Below are 25,770 nucleotides of genomic sequence, written 5' to 3'. Positions count from 1 at the left end.
ATAGAAATATTCGTAAATATTCAGAAATATTCCACAGAAAATAGAATACAGAAAATAGTCCCTTCTTTTTGGCTACAAGATACATTTTTCATCAAGTTGTTTTCGAAGTGCCTTGAGGTTTTGCCACGTTTTTCCACGTCGTAAGCTTGTGTGCATAAAAATGCTACCACTTTGTCTTAAACCTCGCACTTTGGCAGTCATTCACTCTTAGTTTGCTGGCAAGTCAAATGAGCAACGAACTCGCACGGCGGCAATCAATGCCAGAAACGAGGATTTCTGGGAAGAAATTTCTGGGCACTAAAAACACATCGTACTGGAGTGCACTGTGTGGTGGGAGCAACGACAACGGTTCGTTGTCTATTTTATTGTATTTTAACTTATGTTATTTATGCCAACCGCACTCGCAGTCGCTGAACTTCCAGCTCTCGTCTGCGGTCGCCCCATCTCTTTCGTGCCGCCCTACTGCCGTCTCTCTCTCTCTCTCTCTCTCGCTTGTTTTGTCTGCATCACCAAAGGGATTTGTACTTTAATTTCCTTGGCTAATACCAAATGTTGTCTGCCACCCACATCTGTTTGGCCCCATTGTCACCGAAAAAATGTTGTGAATAAAAGTCAGGTCTCTTGATCTACGGGTGTATGTGTCTTATGAATTATAAATTAAGCAGGTGAACAACCAGCAGTTCGTTCTAGTTAAATTTACCAGCTAATTTACTAATGGAATATTTCAATGGTAATATGCTAAATTTTATGTCATTTTGGGTAAATATGCCTTATGCGCTAGGCAGCTTGAAACTTCACTTTACTTCAGTTACATTTCATTTTTTTTTGTATTTGTGCTCTACTCCTTGCGATGTTCTAAATTCAGTGCAAAGCACTGCTTTTGTTGGCCAAAGGAAACAAAACGCTTCTCAAATAGCTGCCAAGAGCTTATTTGATTCCTCCTTATTGTGTGGAAGGGAGTGTGTGTGTGTGTGCTCCTGTGTGTGCCTGAGTGTGCCTGTGTGTGTGATTGTTGAGCTGGTGTTTGTGTTGGTGCAACTGGGGGCGTGTGTGGCTGTTTTTTTTTCGTGTGTCCTTTATTTGCTTCAACCAGGACCCTTCTTGATGCATTGTCGCCTCGTGCACAATCACATCTGACTTCGTTTCTGTCTCTTTTTCCTAGTTTTTTTATGCCAACAACACTTGTTAACGCGTAAATATATGTACATAAAACTTATTTAGAATAGTAAAATCAAACCTTAACATTAACTGTTGTTACCAGTTAAAAACAATTTAAAACTTCTAATAGTTTGATGCTTATATGGCAAATACAAGCTTTTTATTTATTTTCAATTAGAGTTAAAAAGCTTGTGTTAAAATCGTAAAATAAACAAATATATGTTCTTTGTATAGGAAAGAAGTTGTAGTATTTTTTAGAGAAGACTTTCGCAGTTTCTGCGCTATTTGTGTGACCTCAGCTGTCGCCTCTCATTCTTCCTTCGTTTGCTGTGCAGAAATGAAGGCAAGTTGAAAGGGGTGGCAGTCAGCTGCTGTTCAAACTTTTGCCAGCACTTTTGTTTTCATTCAATGTCCTGGCCAGACAGCCGCCCAACATTTTGCACAATTTCCATTTCAAAGCGAAAACTTGCCGCCAGCCAGTTTTCCAACCCATATTTCCAACCCATATTTCCTCCTATATTTCCACCCATATAACCATCATACCCACCGTTTTCTGTTTTCCGTTCTGGATCTGGTTTTGGATCGAAAAGCGTTGAGGGGCCTCAAAACAATTGTGAGCGAAAATAGACGACAAATAAGTTTCACGATGAAATTTAAAATTCTATCAATTTTTAGCCAACTGCAGCTGGATGGTCGTGATTGTGATTTATGGTTGCCAAGTTTTTCGGCTTAGTTTATTTTTCCCTCGCCACTGCAAGTTTAACAAGCTTACTTGTGTGTGGCTACGTTTTTCCACATTGTTTTTCTTATGAAAATTCATTTTGTGCAACAAGTTAGCCGACTTTTTGCACTTGAAATACATTTTCTGCAATATTTCCCCAGGGTTTTTTTTGTCGGTTACTTTAAAAAGTAAATGGAATTTTGAAACATCTTTAATTGGTTAAAAGTCATTTAATGAGTTTATAACTGTAGAAGTATATTGAACAATTTGGTTATCTACATTCTCAGCTACATATAGAGACAGAAGACAAAAACTTGTAAAGATCCTTAAAAAGGGGCTTTCACATAATTGGTGCCTCAATTTCAAGTAGTTAGGAAAATATGTGCAAGTTGAAAGAAAATAAACTAGGAGTTATTCAAACTTCTCTGCCATTGAAGTATCTTTTCAAAATAATTGGCAGCACAGTTTGAGTTCTTGAATGAGAACGAGTTGTCTGCATAAAGGAAAATACTTGAATATAGAGCTAGGAATTATTTGTGGGGCAAGAGGAATTTAAAACTTCGCAAAAATGCATACTAAGATCGATTTTAGACAGATGTTTAGAACATATATAAAAGCTAATATCACAAAATTTTGAAGTATATGTAATATATAACATTAAATAAAATTTAATATGGCTATCGTTATATTAAAAAATATTTATTTATTTATTTTAAAAATATTTATTTATTTATTTTAAAAATATTTATTTATTTATTTTAAAAATATTTATTTATTTATTTTAAAAATATTAAAATAATATAAAGTGAACTAGATGTGGCAGAAACGAACGCAACGTTTATTAAAAAAAGGACTGCGTAAAAAATCTAAGGCAAAGTTGAAGCTCGCAGGAGTAAAAAAGAAAGATGAATGAAAGTGAATCCTGTGGGAAATAGGAAGCAAAATTACTTTCAAGGTTTCCCTGGATTCGTGCTCCTTTTGTTTTTATACTCGCCGGGCCTTTTCCCCAACTTGTGCACTTTGTGTATACCCCATATACATACATACATACATACATACATACATACATACATACATACATACATACTATAAAAACCTTCAAACGGATTTTTTAATAACTTTTGTCTGACGCATAACTCGACAACGCATGGAAGGGCAAATATTTCGCCAGTGGGGTTTTATTTTCATACACTTTTTCTTTCGTTTTTTCTTCTACATTTTGAGCTGAAGGAAAATTGCAGATGCATATGTGTGTTTTCCACAAAAATCTACACTCCTACAGTGCGCAATGAAAATGAACATTTTCCCCCCGGTGCCAACTACAATTTCCCAACCAACTTTTCAGCATGTGAACAGCAGCGACATTTTCACATCTTAAAGTTTGACTTAAAGTCGCCAACTTTCTGGCAGAGTCAACGCAACAAGCGGCAAAGTTTTTTAAATTACAGTAACGAAACGGGCAGGCGGTAAAGTGGTGGGAAAAACTGTCGGAAAAACAAGAACACAACAAAGTACAATATGACAAAAAATGCGAGCGGGAAAATGGCATAAAAATTACCTGTAAATAAGAGCAACAAAAGCAAAGCAAGCGAAAAAATGGCATAACAAACACATTCACATAAAAAAAGGGCAACCGAAACGCAAACAAGGTGACAAAAGTCGGTCGGGAAACTTCCGATACTCTTACAGAAAAAAATATGATTTAATTAATCGCTTTAAGTGATTTTATATATTATTAAATTCAGCATACTGCAGATTTTGCAGATTTGAGGTCTTTATATGTCACTTAATATGCTTCGTCTATTATCCAAGCCAAAAGTCATTCACAGGGGGGAGGATTCAAGGATTCAAGGATTCAAGGATTCAAGGATTAAATTTCCCATTAGGCATCGTAAACAATGACTGTCAAAGAAGCAATTAAATTAGGCATTTAACTTGTCGGCAAGTGAGAGTCCCAATTTGTGAAGGCTCGATGAGCGATTGTAAACTTAATATAAATGTAAATAAAATACAAAGCTATCTTACAAATAGTTGGTAAGTCTTAGTAATCTCAAGTACATGGAAAACAAGCGATATAAAATTAAAAAGTTGGTTTGTTTGTCTAAAGTAAGATGCCAATTTCTCTGCCCGAATTCCTTTACGAACTTTAAAAGCGCATTAAAGTGCGGAAACCAATGTTTGGCAGAAGCTCTGCAAAAACCAGGAGGGAAAAATGAAAAACCAGGAGGAAAAAATACGAAAAATGCCTCAAAGGCAGCGACTACCTTGCGAATTTAGCTGTCTGATATCCTGTGAAGCGGTGAAAGGTTCCTGGAAATTCAGTTTTGAATCTGCCGCTTGCTCGTTGCCTGTTGACTTTTCACGCTGTTGCTTTGGTTGTCTGGCAGTAAAATGCTTTTCTTTTTGTTTTTTGTTTTTTTTTTTTTTGCTCCACGCCCATTCGATTACGCCCACATGCACCCATACAGAGAAAAATAAAAAGGGTAAAAGGTATCGGAGCTTTTTGACTGGAAAGTCCACTAATTTGTTCATTACGGTAACAGTTTGGCAATGGGCGGTGGGCGGTGGGCGGTGGGCGTGTCCGCTTGCACCTGTTGCGGTCCGTTAAACTTTTAACTTGATTTTGTCGCCGAATATGCTTGAGAATTAACAATCGAAGGCCACTTTTAATCCCGTAACGACTGTGAAGCCATCCAAAATGCTTGACCTAAATAGCTCCATTTATTTTCATAATTTCCATAGGGAAATAAAATAATATAAAAGCCAAAGATTATGTTTTAATGACTTGACCAAGCAAGTTGTTCTCATAACAGAACCCTAAGAGGTTTTAATATAACCCAATTTCATGCAAAATTTTTCTTTTCAATTTTTTTGCAAGTATTTTAAGCTAATTTGCAGCATTACGAATGTTGAATTTGTGGCCAATTAGTGTGATGTGGCACTGGAGGGGGGTAAAAAAAAATAGGAGGGGGGGCAAAAGGAAACTATTATATGTATTATATAGAGAGGGGACATATCCTGTGGAGCTAATTAAGTCGAGTCAAAGCGACTACTTTCTCCCTTTTCCCCTTCTGCACCCTTTTGCATCTCGACATAATGAGCACAAATTTACGATGCGTTTAAAATCGCGCACAAACCGCACTAAAACCGAACGCGAAGGAAGCCGCGTATATTTCACTTTGTGAGGCATTTAAATGAATTAACTGCTGTCAGGATATACGAAAAATAAAAAAAAAAAATTCAAACCGAAAAAAAAAGATACATCAAGAGCAAAAAACATAATTATCATGGTAAAATTGAATCGAGGGCATGAAGAACAGGATGAAAATAAACCGAGGAGTAACGAAGCGAACCTCAAAAACCAACAGCGAGAACAGCAGCAGCTGGCCCAACAGCCTTGAGCTGGGCGAAAAAGTGGGTGGTGGGCGGTGGGTGGTGGTCGTTGGGTAACTGGGTGGGTGGACAGATCGAGTGGGCGTATCATAAATGAAATGATGCCTTTGTATTGGTTTTGCTACTCAATTTAATTTATCGCCAGAGCTGGGAAAGCTTTTTTAATATGCAAAGTCTGGCAATGTCGATGATGATGATAATGATGCCTTGTTTTAATTGCCAGCGTAGGGAATCTTTTGGCACAGGGCTGTTAAAATCGTTCATTAAGGCCGATGATTGGCTTTTATGTAGCAACGAGTCAAGCCATCAGCCAAATGGCACAAAAAATACTCAGTAGTTTTGCACAAAAGCGAATGAATATGAAAAAAATGTGCAACAATGTACAAGCATTTCATTTTCATTTGAATTTATGGACTTCACGGCGGTTTCAGCTCAGTAAGACCTTCAGAGAAAAAACAAAAACCTTAAGTAATACCATCAGTCCACAACCGAACCCCATTTATCAGAATTTATGGATTATAACTGGATATTCCGTCAATTCACTAATTACCACTTAGTACAGTTCACAGTAAGGAAAAATTCAAAGGAACGTTATACTTTTTCGCCAGAACTTCACTTAATAGCGTCACACAGCTAAAATAATTAAAGTTTTGTGCAACGTGTGGTAAAATTTGCAAAAAAAAATGGTACAAAATAAATTTGAACGCCAGTGGATTGTGAATTTAGTTACTAGCTCAATGAAGCTGGCCATCTATGTTTTAACCATTATCTACAATGTTAAGGCCAAATTCCCGTATGTTTTTGACCAGATTTTCTATTCAATTTAGTTTTGGCATAGAGTGCATTAACAAACAATATAGTTGCAATGCGCTGAGGCAAGTTTGCCATAGCATTTTCATTAGCCAAATTGTATTTAGTGAACTTAAGCAAAAACTTAAAAACGCCGGCCACATGAAATAAGTTTCAATTAAATATGCTTTCAGCAACAATTACATGTGTGGTTCGGGGTGGTGCCACTGCCCACTGCTGTACATTGTGGGCATGGCATGTGGTGATGGTAATGCCATACCTAGAAAGGCGCCCACACAGGACCGCAGGAGCCACTCAAAGGACGGATGGATGGATGGATGGATGGGTGGGTGGATGTGGGGATTGTGGGTGGCCATCAGGCGATGGCCGTATCCTGCTGCATGCCCGGCTATAATTAGTCGGTGGTCCCGCCTAACGGCTGCTTGTCGCATCGGGGAAAGGCTCTCTCGCATTGCACACATCGCTGCACTTCCTTGCACGCCGAAAACGGTGATCCAATCAATAATTATCCTCATGCACCTCCCTCGAGGAAGCCAGCTGCTGCCCATCCTAATGGCGTACGAAATTCGATAAGGCCAGCGGGCAAATGTGGCATTCACTAAAGTCACCAGGCACTATTCACCTTGTTGAATAATTCAATTGATTTTTCGGTAAATGTTGCCCCGGCCATTTGATTTCGGGCATCAGAGCTAACCAAGTTTCTGTATAATTTTCCTAAACCTTTTCCTCCTTATTTTTTTTTTATTTTTCCGATATTCGTGTGTTAGCGTGACGAGAAAACTTTAGAGGAAGCCGAACGTTAAAGTGCTGACTATGCATAAAACATTATTTGTCGATTGTTACAAGTAAACAATAAAGCGCACAACACACAGAGGCCAACAGCAACGAAATTAAGCTATAGGCAGAGAATGAGAGCACGAACCAATAAATTAATCAAAAAAGTTCCGTGGTCAGCGGTGGCCAAAAGGCGTAAACCGAAACGCAAACACGAAACCTTCCAGCAAACAATTTTCGACCACGATTACTTGGCGATCGTTGTTAAAATGCCAGCCAATCGATTGTCAAAATGGGTAATTAATTTCAACGCCTTGTAATAATATAAATACGCTGACGGGAACCAATAATTAATGACGGACACCGTCGTCGGCAACCACACGTAGAAGAAGGCCTCATAAACATTCAAACTAACGATACCCGGTGACATATGGCGCCCAACGTGGGGCTTCAATATTGCACCAAATGTGCGGCCATTTGAAGTGATTTTTATGAGGAAATAACTATGATGTTAGAGTAGTAAGTGCATAGCCGTAAAGTATATAAATGAATTATTAGCATTTTGAAAAGTGTGCAGTATCAAATTGTGTACGAGTATATGTACACTCTAAGCGACTAATTAATTATTTGAGCCCACTTCAAAACGATTAATCAATGTTTTGGAAGCAATAAATTATTGCTGGCGGGCTAACATGGGATATGCCACCTTATCCCACACCTTAACACCCCATCAGCAGATCGCTGTGCAAACTTTCTGATGACAAATTTAAGCGTCTGCCATGTTACATAAATTGCTCAACTTATCGGGGCCAAGGTGTCAAATGGTGCTCAAGGAATGGCTTAATAAATGGCACGCAATACTTGCTGAGCGAATGTGCCCCTCCCCTCCAACGCCCTCTTAATGGCGTGTCGTTGAACTCTTGGCCCGAACTAAACTGAACTAAACTAAACTAAACACTACAGCAAAACTGGTAACTGGTAACTGGTAACTGGCAACTGGCCTTAACTGTGCTGGACTTTCAACCGTTTCCGGGGTGGCAAACCTATTTAGATCGATTTTCTGCCTGTTGTTTGAGGCATTGGCGATATTTATGAAATGAAAATCCAACTCGTTGAGTACAAAATCCCTGTGACCCAAAATGAACTCAACTCTCGGCCGCTTTAAGCCACAGCCAGAGTCAATGGCCCCTTTGTTTTGCCATTCTGGCCACATTTTTGTTATTTTATAATTGCCGATGTGGCTCTGTGGCTGTGGCTACCCTTCAGCCTCTACTCCCCACTGCTCAGTTCGCAGTCCTTTTCCTTTGTAGTCCATGTATTTTTATTCTGTTTTGTTTAACCAGACGTTGTCGACCAAGGGTTGAGAGTAGAGGCAGAAAAATACCAGGCCAGACTTGGCCAAATAAAAAAAAGATAAAATAATTTCACTGGCAACTTGTTGGTTGGCCCAAATGGACGGGGAATTGAACGAGCTGAACAGAACAGAACAGAAGAAACGGTAACTGAAACTCCACTTAACTGGAAGGCAAACGCATTTATATTTAATGAAATATAAATAAAATATTAGAAGGCAAAACTTTGCCCAAGAATAGAAGCATTTTGGGTCTGGTCCGCAATTCCATTTCATTTGAGTATTTTGCATCGTTGTCACTTTGTCCAAAAGAACTAACAAGCATTCCCAAATTCACTCAGTACGTGCGGAATAAACTCTTTTGCATTTCCCAGAAGTCACAAACATACAAATCGATATGAACTTAAAGGCTTGAATAAATTGCGTTGTTGAACACCTTCAACTTTTTGCAGAATGCAGTAAAACACTTGTGGTATTTCAGCAAATATGTTATACATGAACAAGCAAAACTGAACTTGAAGCAAAATACAAACTTAAAATGTTAGAGCATTTCGACTTCGATAGTTACGTTTTCAATTGCCATTTCACGGCACAAAATTTCATTAGTTAAATGGGCCAAAACATTGAATGCGATTATAGCTGGCTGGCAAGTGGCTATTGGCTATTGGCAGAGACATAAATCTATAAAAAGGCTTTACACCGAATCAAACTGACTTTGACAGTTGACAGTTGGCCGCAGCAATTTTCCGAAAGTCCGCCAACGTTTTGCATTTTCTCAAATGCCAGTTGGAAAAGCTACTATTATTCGTTTATTGTATGTTGTTTTTGATAGCGATTTTCTTCCAACGAAGCTGCTTTGTGACGAGGGAGGAAAAGTAGTTACATTTATTTTTTAGAATGTTTATTTTAAAATGTTTATGGTCAGAGAAAAGCAAAGCTTGTCAAGTGAATGTTGCCCATTGCTCGTTCAAAGGGAGAAGACAAGTCTAAAGTGTGGTTTTCCATGTTTCCTTGCCACCTTGCCCACAAAGGTATGCCATAAACATACAGAAACACAGAGACATTTGATTGTGAAATGCGGTCATCTACATAAATGTGTGCGATTTTCTCCCCTTTTCGATCCTGTTTCTTCTTTGTTTGGCTCCTAATGTAAATCGGTTAATTACATGTCATGAGAATTAATTTTCCCACCACAATTTCCCTCTGCAACATCAGCACTGCGAAGAGAATGGCTCGCCTTTGTTCGCATTGCCTGCTAAAAACACAATCCATGTAATTAGTCAAAGTAATGTAAATGCAAATAATAACAAATTGTATATGCCTTGAAGCCAAAACGAACACAATGCAATTAGATGGCCACAAATATTATTGAAATAAATGAATGAATTACAAGTAATGGGCATAGCAAACCTTATTTTCCCTAAATTAGAAGGTTACAACTTGTTTATTATTTAAAAGATTCGAATCAACCTTTCCGTTACATTAAAAATGCAATATCCGTGTATCCCGTTTCGGTACTAAACGAAACGCCTTTTCTGTGCTATTTCTATTTAATTTCCCATTGAAATGTACAATTTGTGGTTTAAGAGCTGATGACACTGTCATTTTCCGATAGCCACGTCCCGCAAAAGTGGACGTTTTATTGATCACTTTGGGCCACCAGGAAAATTAAAGTTGTGATAAAAGTGTGGCTAAATTGCGCTCGTTTGCCATTCTGTTCTGTTTTTCAACTGCCATGTAATTATGGGAAAATATTTTCCCATCAACATGTAGCCATATCAAATGGGTGTTAGCGAAAAGAGAAAAAAATGAGCATTTGATTTTATTGAATGGTGCTCCTTGGTCGAAAATAAATGTCCGTTAAGAAGCCAAGCCCTCTGGCTTTTATTTCTTCCTGTCTCCGTATTTACTTTGATTTTGATTTGCTTGATTTGCCAGAAATATATTTATGTTTTCTTCGTGCCCTGTTTTTTTTTTTTTATTTTTTCTGATTTTTTTTTTTTTACGGATGATGATGATAGTGATAATTGAAGGCGATAATGAAGATGTTGTCGACCGCAGGGCATTCGCAGTGACTTCAAATGATTTCCCAGTGTCGCTCGTGCATGAATTTTGTGCGGAAATCGAAAACGCTGTTCATATTGCTTATTTAACAACAACGTGCGACAAAAAGTCAAATACGAGAAAATAAACTAATTCTATTACAATTGCCTTTAGGCAAAACACACACGCACTTGCCTCGACCCACTGAAATCTGTGGAAAGCGAGGGAAACAAAAAGCAACCAAAACCAACAGAAAGCAGGGAAAAGCCCTCGCTTTTCTTCATTTCATTTCCCATGGCAGTGTTTTTGATTTATGGCTGCTATTGAACTTTTGCTGCTCCTGCTGGCCAGGCGATTGTCGTTCGTTTTGCTTCGATTTTGTTTTGGTCCTGGCCAATTTATAAGTTTATTTGCTTATGCCAGGGAATCACAATGGAGCGGGGCACTTAACCCAGCAGAAAAACTACAGCAACAAAGATATTCATTGAAAACTAATGATGTGGAAAATAGAAAAATTGCCTGCAGTTAGGAGCTGAAACGAGATTCGATCCTTTGCTGGGTACTCAGATTCCCAGGCGCATTCTCCAAAAGCAAACATAAAAGAGATGTATGTTTGCCCACCAGACAGAACAGTACACACTCGCAGGATGCGTTGCCCTTTTGTGGGTTGAACAAAGGAAAATAAAAATAAAACTAAACAAATCCAAATCCAAATCCAAATAGAGTAAACAATCTTGTACCAGAGCACAACATTGGATGCCAGGGGAAAACTTATCAAGTATACGTGGTTTCGTTATTTCTATCGAGTTGCAAATGCAAAGTCTACATTGCGGCATGCAAAATTCAATTTGATCTATTTCGATTGCCCAATTTTGCAAATTTCAATTGGCAATATCAAAGAAATAACTAAAGTTTAGTGCAGGCATTTAATACCAATTTAATGAATCGCTGCAAATAGCTTATCTATTTCTAAGACTTTATTCATTTTAAATGAGACCTTGTACAACGAATATACAGCTATATTCGCCTGCTTTTTTATTCGGTATTTTTAAAAACATACGAGTATACTCATATATATATATATATTTCTATGACCTCAGTATCTCAAGAAGTCGTAAAGCATTTTTTGTGGCAATTTAGCCCCTCGATTTTTGGCCATTAGGAGCAAAGTGCTTGCCCAGGCCAAAAACATTAAAGAATCGGGCGCACTCAGAAAAAAGTGACTGGAAAATGAACAAATAAACAAAACTTCAGTCAATGGGCCCGAGCGATTGGCTCGCTGATTGATTTTCAAATGTGCGTAATCAATAAAACAAAAGAAAAACCGGCGGAAAAACGGGGGAAAATGAGGCGACAAAATGTGAAGGGAGAGAGAGAGATAGAGAGATAGAGAAACCGGGAAATGAAAACGAAACAAATCGTAGCGAAGCGAAATGAGATTCAGTGACGTCAAATGAATAATGAAAATTTAAATAAATAAATGAAAAGTTGTTTCAACCAAATATTTGAATTGTAACGTTGAATGCAAAAACCGGAGCACATCGAATGATTACCACAAAATATGCTTATATAAATACGCATTTACGAAGATAAATTTATGAAAATGCCATTACTAAGCGATTCTCTAGCTAATTTTGTCTAGTGGTCCACAAATGGTTTTTCCCCCACTCGAGTAGATTTTCCGCATTTTCCCCATTCATCGTTTGCCATGCTTGGACAATTTTTGAATGGTCCTTTTCATGCCCAAGGCGAATAAATATGTATTTATGTGTAGATATATGTATTTGTCTGAAAATGGCTGCCAAGGAGTGCTACATAATCAATTTGCTTATTGACCAAATTTTTGTTCAATTTGTATGTCCGTCAATCCGCAAACTAATAGAATTTGCAACGAAATATCAACAGAATTTGTGATTGAGCTTGACTCTATTCAAACAGATTCAGATTCAGATTCCGATTCAGATTCCGATTAAGTTTCAGATACAGCATTAGCATTATTACTTAATTTACCATGTTTCATTTTCATTGTGCAATTCCAATTCCCAGACCACTTATGTACTCACAATGTTATGAACACAATTAATCATCATATAACTATCACGAAAAGTTCTTATCATTGCCATTAACTCTTTGTCTGGCCCAAATATCAGTGTAGATTTGTCCAAAAGCTGTCATTTAAATGAAATGTATTTTGTGTACTCTTTTTGTTTTATTATACGATAAATTGGTAAGCATAAATTCAGTACATGTTGTGTAAATAACAATCTTAATAACGCTTTAGCAGTGGTCTTCATATTTGTCGACTATTTGGCTAATTAATTGATGGCCGGCCACCTTTTGAATTGACAAAATTGGTTTTGTGACCCCAAGGTATCCGGTTGCATGCATCCAACTTTGTCTTCATTACGTGATGGATTTTTAATTAGTGCAAATAACTTCGATCAAAAGTTGACCCAACCTAAGTGCACTCACTCAACGCACTAGCAATTAGCCCGGCTTTGTTTTTATTGCCTTTTGCTTTGCACTTTTGGCAATTTAGTTGAGAGCAGCTAGCAGCTAGCAGCTAGCAGCTCGGTATCGTTATTAGAAATTAAAAACTTTGCTATGAGTTTGGCCCCGCCTTGACACGCCCATCAACTTGCAACCTTTTGACCTCACTGCGATGGAAAATGATAGGCTTGTTGTCTGCGAACAGTCGAGTAACTTTATCCTTTGTCCGGCAAGTTTCTACGAATTTTCTACATTTTCTACATTTTCTTTATTGCCCGGAAAATGTGCGGAAACTATATTGAAGTTACCATGAATGCCTGGCACTGACATAAATCGTAAATGAATTAATTAAATCCCTATCATCTCGAAATATGCAGTTTAACTTGCAAATCAAAGGTTAATTGAAGCACGTTGTGAAAAAGTGAATGCATTTCATGCATTTCATTAGAGCTAAAAGCATTTTCATATTTATCATTGCATTTCGATAAATCGATTATACTTACACAAATAGACTGCCACACAGGGCTCGCATCAAATCAGCTAAATGGTAGTAAAAAAAAAAGAACTTAAAGGAGCAAGGACCAGAAACAGGGAAAAATCAACAGACTATCAACAAACTATCATCAATTTGGCATGCAAATCACTTGCTCAAGGCTCTTTTTCTGCCCACTTGGATACATTGCATTCTATTTCTTCCAACCATCCATCCACCCATCCATCCATCCATCTGTCCATCCATCTATCTTCCCATCTATCCATCCAAGCCCATCCCATTTTTCCTTTGTAAAGTGCGGGTCCTTTTGTGCACCAGCATTTAAAAGTGCAGTGTGCGTGGCTAAAAGGATATTACTGCCCCAAAGACACCCACAAAAATGTATTTATATATTTGGTATTTATAACTGGCCATTTTCGCCTTTGACAGTGGCATATATATTAATTTAATCTGGCCAGTACCTATTTGCACTTCTATTTGTATATCAGGAAATTAAAATGTTAACCCACGTTTTTCCTTTTTTTTTCTTTGTCTACAAATAAACCCATATTTATAGCTTTCGAACAAATAAAGCTCTGCACTTTATAATAAAGAGTAATATCCTTATTTATTACGTTTAAAATTAAAGAAGCAGCTATGGGTTTTTATACATTTTATGTAGCATTTTTCCTATTGGCTTTACTTTATTTTTGGTGCATATAAAAGCAGTTTCAGCAAATACATATTTTTGTAGAACATGAGAATTGAAACAGTTATTGAATTTTATTACTGACCAAAAAATACAATCAATTTGAATATTACTTTTTGCACATGGCACAATAAATAAATACCAGTTAATGGTAGAAAGTCATGGAAATATATGTATATTTCAATTCGTTGCTGCCTTAAAGCGCATTTTTTCAAATTGGCCGGTGTGAATTTGAGTGTCAGTTGAGGAAAATGAACGGAAGACGAGCCCTCGATAATTGTTCAGTAATCGATGGCGTATACGTTACATTTATTGCTTTAACTTTATAAGGAGCAAAATCAACATGGGTAGGCAAAAATAAAATGGAAGCAAAGGAGAGGAAAAGAAAAGAAATATAAGTGCTTAAAGTGTATTATGCTTTAAAGGGATATCGTCTTGGCGGCAAAAGCCTCGAGCAGCGGAAGCGACTGCAGAAAGCGGAAACGGAAGCTGGGCCGCCATCACTCCTCCACTTCTTCACTCCTCCACTCCTCCATTTCTCATTGTTATGTCCACATATTCGTGCTGGTGACTTTTGTGTCGCCACTAAGCGGCTTAGAATCATCTGAGCACTGCTGCCAAACCCACTCCACCTCGCCATGTCAACGGGAAAGGCAGCCAAGTTCAAGGATCAACTTGAGTACGGGCTCAAGGAGTTGCATTTAATTTCCCAAATGTGCGCAGCACAGAGAAGCGCAGCAAATGCAGTTAGTTATATTTGAGTTACTCGAGTGGTAATTGGTGGCGTTCTTCTATTGACAGCTTTTTAACTAGATTAAGCTCTTTATTTACTTCTGCTTTCATAGGCAGCTCAACTTTTGGTGGCTCAAAGTGGAACTGAAATAAATTACCTTATTAAATTTGAAACTTAAAAATATCCCCCGCGGACTTGTGAATTTTGCTCCGCTTATTTCCGCTCATTCAGCCTAACCAAATAGCCATTGCCATTAACATATTTGACTTAAATATGCAAAGTTGTTGTGTGAGTTTTGGGGCGTTTGAGGGAGGTGGAAAAGAAAAAAACAAAAAAACGAAAAAACAAAAAACTAAGGGTTCTTGACTAACACCGAAAAGCAAATGAAATAGCACACAAAGGCGGGGGAAGCGGCAAAACTTTATGATTATAATGGAAAAAGGCTGGAAAACTTTGGGCTTTCTCTCTCTGTGTTCGGTTTGGAGTATTTTCTGGATTATTTTTGCCTACCCAGTTTACAATTCAAATGGTTCAGGCTACAAGTTTCGCCGTTCAGGACCCTTAACCCGCTCATTTTATTCGTTTAGTTCGCGGTGCTGTGCACAAAGCAGCCGAGAAGAAAAGTGAAAAGCGAAATGTGAAAAGTGAAAAGTTCTTAATCATGTAAACGAAACGTTATGCTGCAAATTATGTGCAAGGGCAAAAAGCTAATATGCCGCACGCGCCGTCATCGCCGTGCATCGTGCAACGTGCACCGTGCACCGTGCATCGTGCAACCGCGGTGCGGATACGGATTCTCCATGTTCTCCGGGCTAACTCCCTTTTCCGGATTTTATATTTTCCGCCCTTTTTTTCCGCAGACGCAGAAGTGCATGCATGTGTGGGCACGAGTGTAATTCAATAGCAACGAATGCAATTGCCCTCCCACTACCACCAACCCCACTTTGCACTGAGCGAAAACTGGAATGCAAACGTACTTCTATGTAGCATTTTCTTTATACAAGCAATCTTGTTTTTAAATATTGAGAGCAATCAATTGGGAAATCCTTTTTTTACCAACTCAAAATATCATTTAATATCATCGAGAAGGCACATTTCGCTAACAAATCAACTCGAAAGCTTTGGGCATAATAATGCTGTGGCAATTATTGCAGAATTGCCGATTAGTGGTATGCAACTGAATATTGCTGATACCATTCAGGAATACAAAGTGAAGACTTGTAGCAATTGAAATCATCCAGCGGCTATGTTTTTGCTTCATTAAATGCAAATGCAAAGTAAACGGAACGTGTTTGCCAACCAGATTGTCAATGTTTTTGCAGGCATGCAAAACTACAGATTCTCTCGCCTTATTGTAATATTTGTGCAGTTTGATTGTCTCGAGCGGTGGGTGCTGTACTATTTGAATCATTTGAATCACTTGAACTATTTGAACTCTTAGTATTTGAACTATTAGTATTACATTTTTGCCACCAACTACTAGCCTGCTTTAGCCGCAGAAAGTTGAGAGGAGAGTGCATCTGGGGAATCTATGTGGTAGAGCAATCGGGGATTGGCTTTCTGGGGCTTGAGCTAAAAACCTCATCAATCAGAAAATCTGAAATACCGACTGCAGCTGGCTATGATGATGATGATGATAATGATGATGATGATGATGATAATGATGATGATGGGACACTGTTTGGCAATTTTCTTGGCACTTATTGTTTGCCTTTGTTTAGCTTGCAAATTGCCTGACAATGACGATGATGGCTGAGCACTTTGAGCATGACCGAATTTTCACCCGAATGAGGTCGAAAAATGAAAATGCACACACCCATTCCAAATTGACGCCCATGGATCAATTTTGATTGACATCCAAACGAAAGGGCAATCACGAAAAATATATGCCCCTAATTGCACTTGATTAAGGGCAATGTAAGTTGTGATGGCTTGCGATTAAGTAGAATTTACACTTACTTTAATAAACACACATTTCTAGGTGTTTTTTTCAAGCCCCAAGTGATTTCTAAAGCATTGCATTTCCTTTGCGGTTGCCAAATACCGCACTTCGTTGGAAATCGAACACAAATATTAAGGGTTATTATTTTTCTACGTATTCATCAATGTCGCCAATGTCAAGGAATATCGACAAAATGATATACATTTGGGTGCTAATAAAGCCACCGCAAATTTCAATCAAGTCCTTTTGCAGCCGGCATTCAAAACGGATTCAAAATGTTGCCAGCGCGCTTCAAGGCTGGAGTGTAGGCCAGAATTGGCTTTTGATGGATGATGACCCTGTTTTAATTTCTGGGAATTCACCTCGAATGCAAACCGTCCACGGGAGCCAAAGGTCAGGTCAGCACATACATATACGAGTATGCGAGTATGCCACAATTGTCCCAAACAGAGAGTTCCGAGAGTGCCTGTGGGCGTTTTGTGTCATAAAGTAAATGTCGATAGCAGGAAAAGCTGCTCAAAACACCAAAACTAGCCGGCAACCACAGCAGCTTCCGCACTGCAGATATGTAGATGTAGGAGGCGAAAGGACCAGGCAAAATCCTCTGGACCCAAAAATTCCTCAATTGAGCTGCACACACACACAGGTGAGGAAGTGGGGGATCGTTTCAAATCCAAAAATAACTGAAGGGCCAAGGGCAAAAATGCCATAAACATGTTGCATATTGTTGGGTTCTTGCGCCACCCAAATATCCCATGCATCTGAACTGCGAGTCTGGCCAAAAATGAATTTCACTTAAACGGGTTAAGCCATGTCCGCCCTCGAAAGCTCTCTACGTGTTTAAATTGCATTAAAGTCTTCGTTGGCATTCTCGGCTACAAATAAAATCCAAAATGTCCAACAAATCTGGGGATTCAATGAAAATATATATATGCGTAAAACAATGTTGCTTTCGAGAGGAATATTTTAGAAATTGTAAGTAATATATTAGGGGTTTCAATAAAAACTGTGCATAAATATCGTTTAATCTACTGAAAAGCTTTATGAATAAGCATACTAATTTGCTGCCTTTGAAAGTCTAAAGTAAAAGGGGGAAAATATTTCGCATGCTGGTTGGCAGGAAAACTTTGGTGCTATATGACATTTGCTATAAATTTAATTAAAACAAAATGCCGGAAATGAGTGAAGTGCGACGCATCTGTGGATTTTTCCGGGGTATCTGTCAAACAAAAATAAACTTCTGAACTGTTCTTTCCAAGAACACAGTTGTCATTCATACAAGTATTATTATATATCATGGAAAATTTCGAATGTGTAAGAGCTTGATTAATAAATATTTTCGTTAAGCAAAGAAAAAACTCTATTCACTTTTGAATGCAGACTTAGCTGAAATTAATTTAATTTTACTTCGCTAGAAATAATCTTCTCATTCAGAGATTCTACGAAAATGGCAACAGAGTTTAGCGAAGGGCGCAGATGTGATGTGTTATTCTGTCATTAAAGGTTGCAAAAAAGTTTTCTCCTCTCCGTTGAAATATGAGCATTAAAATTGGGAGGGAAAAAAAAACGGACTGTGTCGAACAACTTTTGTTTAAGCGCTGAAGCTTAAATGAAATAAAATAATTACGTTGAGTTAATATGGATGCTGTACATGATGCCTTGGCCCGAATTTTTGACTTGACTTCCCATCCGCGAGACCGCAAACTCGTGAAAGTTTGCGGCCCTAATGTTGGAAATTTGTTAATTTTTCGTCTCGAAAGCCTCGAAAGCGAGTGCAATTACATGCCCCACTGAGGCTGTGGTCCTAAGTACCAAATCGTGTCGCGAACGCTGCGTATACGTAATGTGCGTATACGTAATACTCAACTCGACTAAGCCCAAGTGGCCATTCATTCGCATGGCAGGATGGCTGGTTGGCTGCTTGGCTGCTTGGCTGGGAGTTTTCTAGAATTTATTCGCACAATTGCCAGAAAGCAAATAGATTTTAAAATTAATTCTTTGATTATGTGGTTGTGGCAGCAAACAACTTTCACACACACACACAAAAAGTTTGTCTGGCCAAACTATTTTGGCCACAACTAAGAGCATATCTCAAAGTTTGTTTTTTTTTTTTTTTTGTTATTTATCGCTTGGTGGTGGACACATGACTTAATTTAATCACATGAAACCAAATTCAAGTCAAAGTCCTAAGTGCATTAAATAACAGCTGCTTGGGTATATACGCAATCATTCGTTTCTAATTCGATTTGCTTTAAAAGCGAGTGTCAAGTAACTTTAGAGGCCGTGCCTAGAAACTTTACTTAATATAATTGAATTAAAAAGTGAAAGAGGCCACGGCTAAAATATTGATGATACTAATTTAACAAACAATGCATTTGCTACCACCACTGAAACTTGTATAAATAATATATCCCCTATTCAAAATGGCTTTCAGAATATTATTTCAAGCTGCCAAGTTAGAAGTGCCACCCATTGGAAATTTATTATTGGCCATTTATTAAGAGCTCCCGTTCGATGACTCTATCGCTGTCATTTGAAAGACCCCAATTGGGGCGCTATGCGAGTATAAATTTTTAACCAGGCCTAGGCAAATACTACATGTGCCTCTCCTTGTAATACCACCATTACCACCATTACCACCATTACCACCAATACCACCCGATGCCATTGTTAGTGTAGAAAACTGAATTATTTATTTGGCTTGCGGAAAGGTGCTGAACACATATACGCAACTGAACGCCACAAATAAAAATAAAACGAAACGAGGTGAGAGCAAACAGTTTTGTGGCAAACCAAATGGGTGCCATGTCGGGTCGGGTCGTTCGCCTTTATTTGATTTTTACTGCATGATGTTCCACTGCAAGTCGATTGGTTAATCTCTGGGGCTGTGGAGCAATCAGCAATCAGCAAGCCGAAAGCAGAAATCAGAAGTACTCGCCCACCGCCCTCAGCGTTATCTGCTCCACCTGAGTGTGCGGCGGTGTGGATAGGGCGTACAGTACAGCCTGGGCCACGTCGTCCGCCTGGAGGATCACCTCGCCCAGCTTGGCCTTCGTCTCGTCCGGAACGATATCGGTGGCCACCCAGCCGGGACTGATGCTCTGCAGGATTGGGAAATGTTTCCAAATATTATTTACGCATTTCTTGAATGTGGGTTACAAAGATTAATATCAATTGGCCTTTATAACGCGGTTGTACTGTATCAAAGCAGCTGTGCTTATCGGCATAGTAAGTATTTTATGTTTGAGTAGGTATTAATTATTTATGTTTTTTTACAACCTTTTGCTGGTAAATGGTTTTTCTTTTGTTAGTGATTGATAACCAAGTTCTCACCGTGGTCTTGATCCTTGATCCTTGAGTGATCAGCTCCTGTCTGCAGATCTCCTGTACGGCAGTCAAAGCAAATTTGCTGGGCGTGTAGGCATTGAGGCTATCATCCGCCGGATCCGGCTTATACCCGGCCACTCCGGCCGTGCTGTTCACGAAGATCAGATGCCCGGCCACCTGGCGGCGTCTCATGCTGCCGGCCGCCAGTTTGGTGCAGTAAATGCTGCCCATGAGATTCGTCTGCAGGATGTTGCTGATGTCCTTGGTGGGCATATCGAGCAGCTGGCCACCCAGCACGATGCCGGCATTGTTGATCAGCACATCGATGCCGCCCAGCTCCTTTTCGATCCACTCGAAGGCATTGTCCACCTGCCGCTCCTGCGACACATCGCATTTGTGCTGATGGAAGCGCTGCCTCTGCTCCTCCGGCAGGGATTGACGCAGCTGCTCCAGGCGATCGGTGCGCCGGGCCAGGCCCACCACCTGCAGACCGGCGGACACCAAGAGCCGGGCACAGGCAGCTCCGATTCCGGAACTGGCGCCACTGATTACGGCCACGCGATTCTGCCAACGATCCATTGCTCACGAATTCCGGCGCTCAACTGAGTAAAACCGATGATCGGGTTATATTTATATGCATTATCGCAGCGCCGCTCTCTTGTGATACCGCTCTCTGCGTGCACTGAGAGAAATTCTCGACGTGATTACGCATAACAACCATTTATGTGCCGCATAAAGTCTAATCTGTATTTCAAAAGGTTTTAAGTTGCGTGCCTACTAATCTGTATTTCAAAAGGTTTTCAGTTGCGTGCCTACTTATAACTTACTACTTTTATGTTACCTACTTTTAGCTATCTGTTGAGCTTTTTTTTAGAGTGTAACTTGAAAGCATGTAAACGTGGTTTGCATGACGTGTCTTTCGCTCCTTGGAACAGACCATCCGATCAGCGGGGCTGCTGACAACAGATGTTGTTTCGGCCTATCAACCCCAATGAATTCAATGTGATAACCATTCATTCAAGGCCTCAAGAAGCATTTGTTTATATTGGAATTCATTAAAAACAGAAAAACATGCATTCAACATCTTAAAACATAGCTTAATATCATGTGGTATATATATATTATCATATTCACATTTCAGCGAAGATTTCCATGGCTGTTTCATAGTTTAAATCTTAAAGGTGTGCACAACAACGTTAAATGGTCTATTAATATCCTTTATTTAGAGCAATTTATTTAGAGTTCTTGTTTTTAGGGGCCTGCATTTTGCAACAGGAGTTTTTTAGTCGCCACCCCCTCGCCTCGTTTCGTTTTCCCATGCATTTAAGACGGGCCATTAAAAGGGCCAGCACGCAATGCAGTTAAATGGCGCCTCAAGTTATGGCCCACACAGATACACACACACACACACACACATATGCAATACTGCAGCGGTGTGTTAGTGTGTGTGTGACGGGTTTATCGCCCGCACACACGCTTGACATATTTTTGTGCAGCACCGCTGGCTTTTTTTTTATGTCCGCTCGTAACATTCAAGAGATGCTTAAATGGCAACAATACGGCAACAAAAGGGAAATCCTCGCTTTTCTCCACGCGCCGCATCCAGTTGCAACATGTTGCAAGTGCCAATGCCCATCAAATCACAACTGTGGCCATTTTGCCAGCACTTTATCATGCAATTACTCACGCAAATGATGACAGAAAGCGCTTTGGCAAAACAAACTATGCCATAAACATGCCACGACAAACTCGTCTAAGGACATACAAATTGTCCATTCCGCTAGCAATTCTGATTAACCATCCATCTGAGTGGCTCATCAATACAGCATGCACCATTAAATTGATACCCAGCAATTTGTTTGGATCTCTCTCAATGCCACCCATACAATGTCCATACAATTTGTTCCAATTTTTCGCCCTCAATTTAAATCGAAACGTGCAAATCGTTAGCCAAATGTCTTCACCTTTATCTACCTCATTTTGTACAATCTTTTTTTTGGGTCTCTACATTTTACGGCACAATTTATTTAAACAAAATGATTGAAGAGTTCCTTGGAAACTCATACATCGTCAATTGAACAATTGAACACCATAAAAACAATGAAACGCTGTAGGCTGTCAAACAAACACCAGAAAAACTAAAAGAACCGAAAAAAAAACTTTAAAAAAACCTCAAAAATAGTAGCTGCGTAGGATAAGCTTATAAATTGAATGGGTTGAAATTAAACCACTCTTTGATGCTTTGCTGTCAATGACAACATAGTTGAAATGAAAACAAGTCAAATTGAAAATAAATATTGACTTCTAGGGAAAGAGCACAAAATGGATTTGATATTATTGTAAATGTAGTAATGAAATGCACAAATTGGTTTCAAATATCAGTTGCTGGTATTTACTAATTAAAAGGCTTTGCAAATATTTTTTTTATTTTATTTTCTTACATAGCAATTAATTCAATTTAATAATTAACAAGCACCAACAGCATTGGATTGCAATTGTGGCTTTTTCTACCCACGTATCCCAAAGAAAGATTTTCCAGTTTTCACTGGGAATCAGTTTACCCATTAATAAACACCTTTCTCGGCCCAAAATGGTTTTACATTTCTTAAGCTGATTTTCTCGTGTTGTGTAATTAGTAAATGGAATTTGAGTATATAATAGAATAACAAAAGTAAATACATTCTAGAGGTGTTTTCTTATTAAACAAAATAATGCAATTGTTTATTCTCTAGTGTATAAGCTTGGTTATGAAATGCTTTCATGCAGATTCATACAATGATAACATCAACAATTTCAATCCTTTAATTCCCTTTTGGCCCTTTTCACGAGCTCTTTGAGATTTTGATTCACTTTTCGGGCATAAAACCGCTTAGAGAATCAAACCGAAATCAAAGCTAAACCTATGACCAAACATCGTTGGTCTGCAAATCCCTCGACAACTGGCCAAAATCGGTTCCCTTTGGACCTCGACTTTCCATGGAAAGTTTTTTTTCTTTCTATTTTTATGCGATAAAGTTTACACTTGTATAGTGTACAGGGGATTTTCAGCAGTGTGGAAAACTGCCTGCAAAATAAAGGAGCCTCCGAAGGCCAGCAGGATAATAATTCTTGTGCTTAAAAGGAGTTGCGCTTTAGGATGTTGCTGTTTTTATTTCTTTTCATTTTTATTTTTATTTTCATTTTGCATTGTGAATGCAGGGTGAATGCAGGGTGAATGCAGGGTGAATGCAGGGTGAATAGCGTGGGTTTTTCCAAGACCTTCAGCCATTAGTGGGTATGATGAAGCATCCTGGCGGAGGCGGAATGGGTGGACGAGATTCATGTGCTGCTTAAGTTGAACAGGATCCATAAAATTAACGCTGAATACGGCGGGCCCCACGATGCAACAATGTCGGCCCTACATTTTTCCACCCATTTTCCGCCCATTTTCCATTCATTTTCCTCAAACACCCTTTGTGTGTGTGTAATGAATGTGAGCAGAGTACAGAAGTGAAGTAAAGTAAAGCAAAGGCCAAACAATAACAGGGAAATCTACTCACAAGACAAGACAATTGCGGCAACAATGTTTTTCGGTTTTTCCCCGTGTTAGCTCGTTTTTTTTTTTTTTCTGCCCTGGCTGCCATTTCACTGGTTTTTCCTCCTTTTGTTGGTCATTTAGAAGCTCATTTTGTGGCCTCATTAATCCGCATATATAAATATACGTGTGTGTGTGTGTGTGTGTGTTGGTCAAGAAAATAAGTGGTAGTGGGGCAACTTAACAGATAATGAGCGTTGGTTGGAGGCATTAAAATTACATCATTGTATTTGCAATCCTGTCATTAAAACCCTAATAGACAAATTACGCTGCCAACATTCGGTAACTGTTGATTAATGCAACTAGAGCAACAATGTTCGAGAACAATAAATGAATAAATGTGTAACTTATTTTTTTTTTTTAGTATTTAGCAAACTGTTTTTATACTACAAACTTGTATACCATTCATACCCCTAATTTACATTTAAAATTTCTTGCTTTCACGTTGGCTCGCCTCACAAATCATTTAGATTAGTTGGCCACTGGACGATGGGTTAATTAACCCATCCTTTTGGCTAAAAAAGGTGGACAAGCAGGCAAGTGTTCCACTTCCGCTTTTCCGCTTTTCCACATTTTCGCTTTTCAGACATTTTCACCCAGTTTTAGCGCAGTTGGGCTTGGCCCTGCTGCTTATCCCTCCTTGCATTTTGGCATTTCTCTAATATTTTCTGTTTTGCCTTTTACACTTAACTCAATTTGCTGGGCCAAATAAAGTACACTGCACGGCCACGCCCACTGACAAGCTTTATTGGGGGCAAATGGCGTGGGGAAGCGAAAGGTATAGAAAATTATTGCTCAACGGAAAACAATTATTTTGTGCCGGCTCTCTTTTTTCTTCTTTTATTTTTCTTTTCTTTTTCTCTTTTTTTTTTTGTTTTTTTTTTATTTTTCGTTGGGCCATTAATGTGCGACGTGCTGAGGGATACCCTCCGCCCCCAAAGGGGATACTGCCCCCGGGGAGTGGGCGTGGCATCGGCTGGTATCGTGTAATCTGAATATGGCCGTGACTCGCCTGCACCGCTAAGTACTAAGTCAGCGAGCTCCTTTCACTTCCTTTAGCCAAATTGCATTTGCTTTTGGCCATTTAGGGTTATCGACTTTGGGGCCTCACCCTCAACGACTTTAGCTGGCTTTCTAGAAAGCACCAGGAAGTTACTTACTATCGAGCTCAGTCTTACTTTGATATTCTATTAAAAGGTACAGCATTTCCATAGAATAGTTTGTTAAATAGAAAGAATGTTATAATATTAATATCGTATCTTTAAGTGAATAGTTCTTTGAAATGTTTATAAAACAACTATTCCCCTTAAATATTGCAAAAAAAAGCCCATTAAATCTCAACTTTGAGGCAAGCTCGGCTTGTAGAAATGTTTCATTTTTTTATTTCTTCTCTGTTGTTGTGCTTTGAAGGTTTCGCTTGCGGCCACACGGCGTATGTGTGATATTTGGCAATGCGTGTAATTAAGCAACACGTTCTCATTTTCCACCTAGCCTGTTTCGTTGGCTAGCAACTTCCGCTGCCTGTTTTTGTGCTGCGCAACATGAAACTCTAATTACCAGAAAATGCCCAGAAAGGAAACTGCTAGGAGAACGAAAAAACAGAAAAAAAAAAAAAAAAATAGAATAAAGGGCGACTCTGTGTGTAGGTACATATGTGTATGTTAGGTTTATGCTTTTTTTTACTTGTCAAGCGAATAGCAACCGTAACATTCAGCCGCAGGGCCGGTCGAGAATTTTCCGACGAATCTAACCGATCCTAAGAACGGTCTAGTAATCCCGGACTACGATGTCCACTTTCCTGAATTATATTATTAAAATCCCGCACACGTAGTGCAGTTTCCACTATCGCATTGTGCAGCATTTAACATCGCAAATAATTTTGTATGTCAATAAAGTATGGGGTTTTCATGTTAACTAACCCATTTTGGAAAATCATAACTTGTTCCTTTCATCATATATATTTATATATATAAATACTGAAAGTTCTTGCCTAATGATGCCTAATTGCTGACTGTGAAATGTACAATTAATTGGCGACGGGTGCGCCAGATGCCTAATGACCGTCCAAGGGTTAAAGATGGTACTTAATCCCAGTTTCCCAAATGACAGATTTAAACTAACGACTGCTCATCAGAAAGGTAAATACACGTACAACATCAACATCAATATGTCAGTGCATATGCACTTTTTCCAAGCGTGTCTGTATTGATATTTAAATATCATATATATATATTTTTTTTTATGTTTATTCGCCCACATACTTGTACGCTTTG

The 25,770-nt window shown here is 38.8% G+C and overlaps 3 protein-coding genes across 7 annotated transcripts in view; 1 reads left to right on the top strand and 2 right to left on the bottom strand.

Annotated features, from left to right (window-relative positions):
• Positions 1-25,770, bottom strand: part of LOC6525256 — a 113,751-nt gene that overhangs the window by 20,284 nt on the left and 67,697 nt on the right. The gene's annotated exons all lie outside the window — the stretch shown is intronic.
• LOC6525254 (eye-specific diacylglycerol kinase) overlaps positions 1-25,770 on the top strand; it is a 109,796-nt gene that overhangs the window by 38,096 nt on the left and 45,930 nt on the right. The window lies entirely within an intron of this gene.
• LOC6525257 (farnesol dehydrogenase) lies at positions 19,364-21,353 on the bottom strand. The gene is made up of 2 exons (XM_002101057.4): positions 19,930-21,353; positions 19,364-19,697 (listed from the first exon to the last, which is right to left on the bottom strand). Exons 1-2 carry the CDS (start codon positions 20,500-20,502, stop codon positions 19,521-19,523), a joined length of 750 nt encoding a protein of 249 aa, XP_002101093.1. The 5' UTR covers positions 20,503-21,353; the 3' UTR covers positions 19,364-19,520.

The sequence above is a fragment of the Drosophila yakuba genome, chromosome X (genome assembly GCF_016746365.2).
Source record: "Drosophila yakuba strain Tai18E2 chromosome X, Prin_Dyak_Tai18E2_2.1, whole genome shotgun sequence".
Classification (NCBI taxonomy): domain Eukaryota; kingdom Metazoa; phylum Arthropoda; class Insecta; order Diptera; family Drosophilidae; genus Drosophila; species Drosophila yakuba.
The sequence above is the reverse complement of the archived record's forward strand: the minus strand, read 5'-3'. Positions and strand labels throughout refer to the sequence as shown.

Coding starts and splice junctions, on each gene's coding strand:
- LOC6525257 (XM_002101057.4), bottom strand. CDS start 20,502: ATGGATCGTTGGCAGAATCGCGTGGCCGTAATCAGTGGCGCCAGTTCC. Junction 19,698..19,929: donor GATCAAGGATCAAGACCACG/GTGAGAACTTGG, acceptor CCAATCCTGCAG/AGCATCAGTCCCGGCTGGGT.